The 3709-nt window shown below is 45.6% G+C and overlaps 1 protein-coding gene across 1 annotated transcript in view; it reads right to left on the bottom strand.

Moving 5' to 3' along the window:
• EPG5 (ectopic P-granules autophagy protein 5 homolog (C. elegans)) overlaps positions 1-2878 on the bottom strand; it is a gene marked incomplete at its 5' end in the record, with an annotated part of 54073 nt that extends 51195 nt beyond the window's left edge. Inside the window, 2 exons of the mRNA XM_008937418.1 lie at positions 286-1215; positions 2840-2878. Coding sequence (XP_008935666.1) covers positions 286-1215; positions 2840-2878 — 969 coding nt within the window. The remainder of the gene's footprint in view (positions 1-285; positions 1216-2839) is intronic.
• Between the last annotated feature and the right edge of the window lie 831 nt (positions 2879-3709).

The raw sequence follows: 3709 nt of genomic DNA, 5'->3' as shown, positions 1-3709 counted from the left end.
GCAGGAAGGATGTCAATGAAACAGGCAGCAGGCCAGATGATCAGAGATCCTACTACCCTGCACTCAAAGTCTAAAATTCAAACAACAAAGTGTCTAAAACCTCAGCAGAACGATACTCTGAAGTACCACGGTCAGTGGAGAGGCAGAAAGCAAAGACAACCATCTCTTTAGAAAAAAAAAAAGACCACCAAACAGCTTAAATACAAGAAAACTGAAACAAGTAAAACCAACGTCTGGAATCACATCCAAAGAGCTCAGGTTCAAAAGCAGCTTCAGGAAGCCCACCTGCACCGTTTTCTGTTCCTCTTTAAAAGTCCATAACCTCCCCTTGACGTTCTGGCAGTCCGTGGTCATGGCCTGCAGCTCAGCCTCAGCCAGCAGCAGCTGCTTCCTGCAGCGCAGGTAGTTCAGCAGCAGCTCATAGAACTCGTGCCTGTCCTGATGAGCAACACTCTCAAATTCCTCCACGTAGGAGTCAACGTTCTCCAGCCACGAACAGGGCTCAAAAATTTTCAGCTGTTCTCGGGTAAATGGCACCAGTTCTGGTTCAGTGGGGAGCTCTGGATACAGCCTCTCGTGGTGCAGCAGGGGCTTCACGGCTATGATGGTGGGTCTCTCATAGGACAATTCAGCTGACAGGTCTGGATAAACTGGTTTCAGTCCTGGCCGTTGAAGACGTGTTCTGGATTTCTCACAGAGCTGTGAGACACCAAGAGGAAGCTTCTCTGAAGAGCGGACAAGAGGATTTTTAACCTCTTGTATGTTTTCAGCTCCTTTGTCCAGCACAAAGGCCACTGCTGCCTGAGAGGCAGCAGCACTGGAGGTACTAGTCAATAAGGCAGAGTTTCCTGATCCGCTAGCACCTGCCTCCACAGGTCTGTGAGCTTTGTCCAGCTTGCTTGGCCCACTCTTCTCAACGTCCTTCCCACACTCCTCGTGGGAAGGATCATCTCTGGGCTCTCCTGGACCTGCAGGAGGCTCTGCAGTCCCTGTGGAAGTCCCTTCTTTTGCTGAAGGTGAGTTGCTCTGGTGGATGTCACACCCATCATTTACAGCTTTCCCATCCTCTCCATCACTGAGCCGAACCTCTGTAAACTCTGCAGGATGTTCTGCTTGCACTGTACTGGCTTGAGAAGACACTTCTGCCACGGGAGGGAGGAAGACATCGTCAGACTCTGGCACCTGTGACTCCTCACTGCTCTTCTTCTTTTTTTCCTAAACAAAACAAAACAACAAAAAAATTAGCAGGCTCACTACCGAGTGAACCTCTCTCCCTCTTGCATCCCAAATCCCACCAGCACCAGAACTAGTGTCTGTCAACATCACCACTGCAAAAGGCCCTCCCAACACATTAATTTTCATAATATTGGAGGTAAAAACAAAGGTGCCAAACACATCCTTGTTCTTTAGCTGCCCTTGAAGACTATCAGTGTCTATTTTCTTGGCAGGTCTTGAACATGGCTTCAACATTTCTATGTAACAAGATACAAATATCACAGAACAGAATGTTTCACTAATGTATGAAATAATCAAAGAGCAGGACCTTGACCTCTAAAAAGAGCCACTACTTTTCACCTTACTACCAAAAAGAAAAAGTTACCTTGTGATTTATCTTAAGTCTTACAAAAATATTTTAATGAATGGAACAATACTTTCAAGAAGTGGTTTTGGAACAAAGACAGTCTGGAATGCATCACCTAATTACATTCCAAAACCACCACAACACCTGTACAGGTAACGAAACACCTATTTTCAATAGGTATTGCACACTAGAGATGTGGAAAAACTTAGCAGTGACACCAAAAATCATAAATCAACTGCCCACTTTTAAATTAAGATCAGTGTGGAGGTAAATAATTCCCATAAACCTAGTCCAGGGTGTGGACTAGCACTGTTCCCAAAGCACAGCCTGGGAGATAACGTTGCACAGGAAACCAGCACAGATTTTGCCAATCTGTAAATCATTTGCCAATCTGTTAAACAAAAAAAAATTGGCAATGTGTTTGGCCAATCTGTAAACTGTTTGTTTATGGCTAGCAATTTATTAGGAGTGAAACTGCTCAGAGAATTAGGTGACAGTGCTCCAGTTCGGGGTGACCCAGATAATGTAACAAAGAACACAGCTCGAATTAGGAAGTTTTTCATCTTCTTCCATGATTCTGTAATGAATACCTCCTGATAATTAACTCAAAGTCAGTAATTTCCAGGATACTGTATCACTAGATCATATTTTTGACAGTGTACTGATGTGGTGCTTTCCCCCTTGCTACAATCTGGAAGGTCTCTCTTGCAGTGCTGACACAGAATAAACTCCCCTTTATCTTGCAGTACCATCCTGTATTCCTCCCAAATGCAACTCTCAGATAAAACTGTTTATTTTAAAATTTATGGAGTGCCTCTCAGTTCTCACTTTCCAAGTCAAAAAAAAAAAAAAAACCAATCCATAAGCATTAACAGGGTTTTCACTTGAGAAAGGATGAGAGAGATCAGTTTCTGAATTAACATTCAACAGGAAAGCTGCTTTTAGCCTGTAAGTCAAAGACAATGGCTCCTCGTTAGCCTGGTGCTGAACCATTCTCCTCACCCAGCATGTGAAGTGCAGGACACCTCAAGATCCAAGGACACCTAAAATCTTTCAGGAAACATCTCTGGAGCAACTGAGTTCTCCCCACAGCCTCACAGAACCTCACAGCCTCATCTCCACCAGTTCCAGGTTCACTGGTTGGGCCACCTCACTCTGCCTGAATCACCCTGGTGTTATTGGTGCTGGATGAGGTTAACTTTGGGGCTACTATTTTCAGAAAGCCCTGGGCTATGTTCCACTCCTTGGCAGCTCCACAGCTGAGCCAGCCTTTCTCCCAGCTCGTGAGGACTTCAGCTTTTCCAAGGATCACAGCTGCTTCTGCAGCATGGGAACGGAAAACGCCTTCACGTGACCGAGCCCCACACTGCACCCCCAAACACCCCTGGTGAGCACAACAACAGCAATGAAAACATCAGGAGTGGGTCACGTGCAGCCCTGAAGGATTCTGGATTCCCACACGTAACATCTCCAGCAAATTGCTTCACAGTGAATTACACCTGGAAGGGACTGCCCTGCGCATGCCACGGGGCTGAATCAAAACACCAACAGGGGCACGCTCACCCAGCTGGCATGGCTCTGCCCTCCAGGCCTCTCTTGCCCCCAGTTCAGGAAGCAGAGCTGTAGCTGGCACTAAGCTCTAACCCTTCCTTTACAGATCAGTGGTCAATTAATGCATTAATTTATTTTCAGAGGGCTTTGGCACCCACGACTTCAACGTTTTGACTGTAATGCTTTTCGTGACTTCAGCTTTGCCCTACGTGGTGCAGTTTACAACGTTCCAGAGGTTAAGCAATGAAGGTAAACATCTCCCTTTTGACTCAGCTCTCAGATGGCTCAGTTCAGATCATTCCCCAAAACTGCTGAAATTCCACACGGCACAGCTGTGAGGTAAGCGAGTTGGTACTAACATCATGTACCAGGAACACACTCACAACACAATTAAAACCTAGGAAGAGTGATATCTAACTGCAACACCAACTAATGAAGAACAAACACTGCCACCTGATAGGGACGGCCTCATATTTTGAGCATTTTAGTGCCAAAACTATAGGTATGAGACATAGAAAGACTGTGATCCCACACTACACTAAAACACTGTTGGTGAGCTCTATTGCTTCCTTACTG

The sequence above is a fragment of the Merops nubicus genome, unplaced genomic scaffold (genome assembly GCF_000691845.1).
Source record: "Merops nubicus isolate BGI_N331 unplaced genomic scaffold, ASM69184v1 scaffold7163, whole genome shotgun sequence".
Taxonomy (NCBI): Eukaryota; Metazoa; Chordata; class Aves; order Coraciiformes; family Meropidae; genus Merops; species Merops nubicus.
The sequence above is the reverse complement of the archived record's forward strand: the minus strand, read 5'-3'. Positions and strand labels throughout refer to the sequence as shown.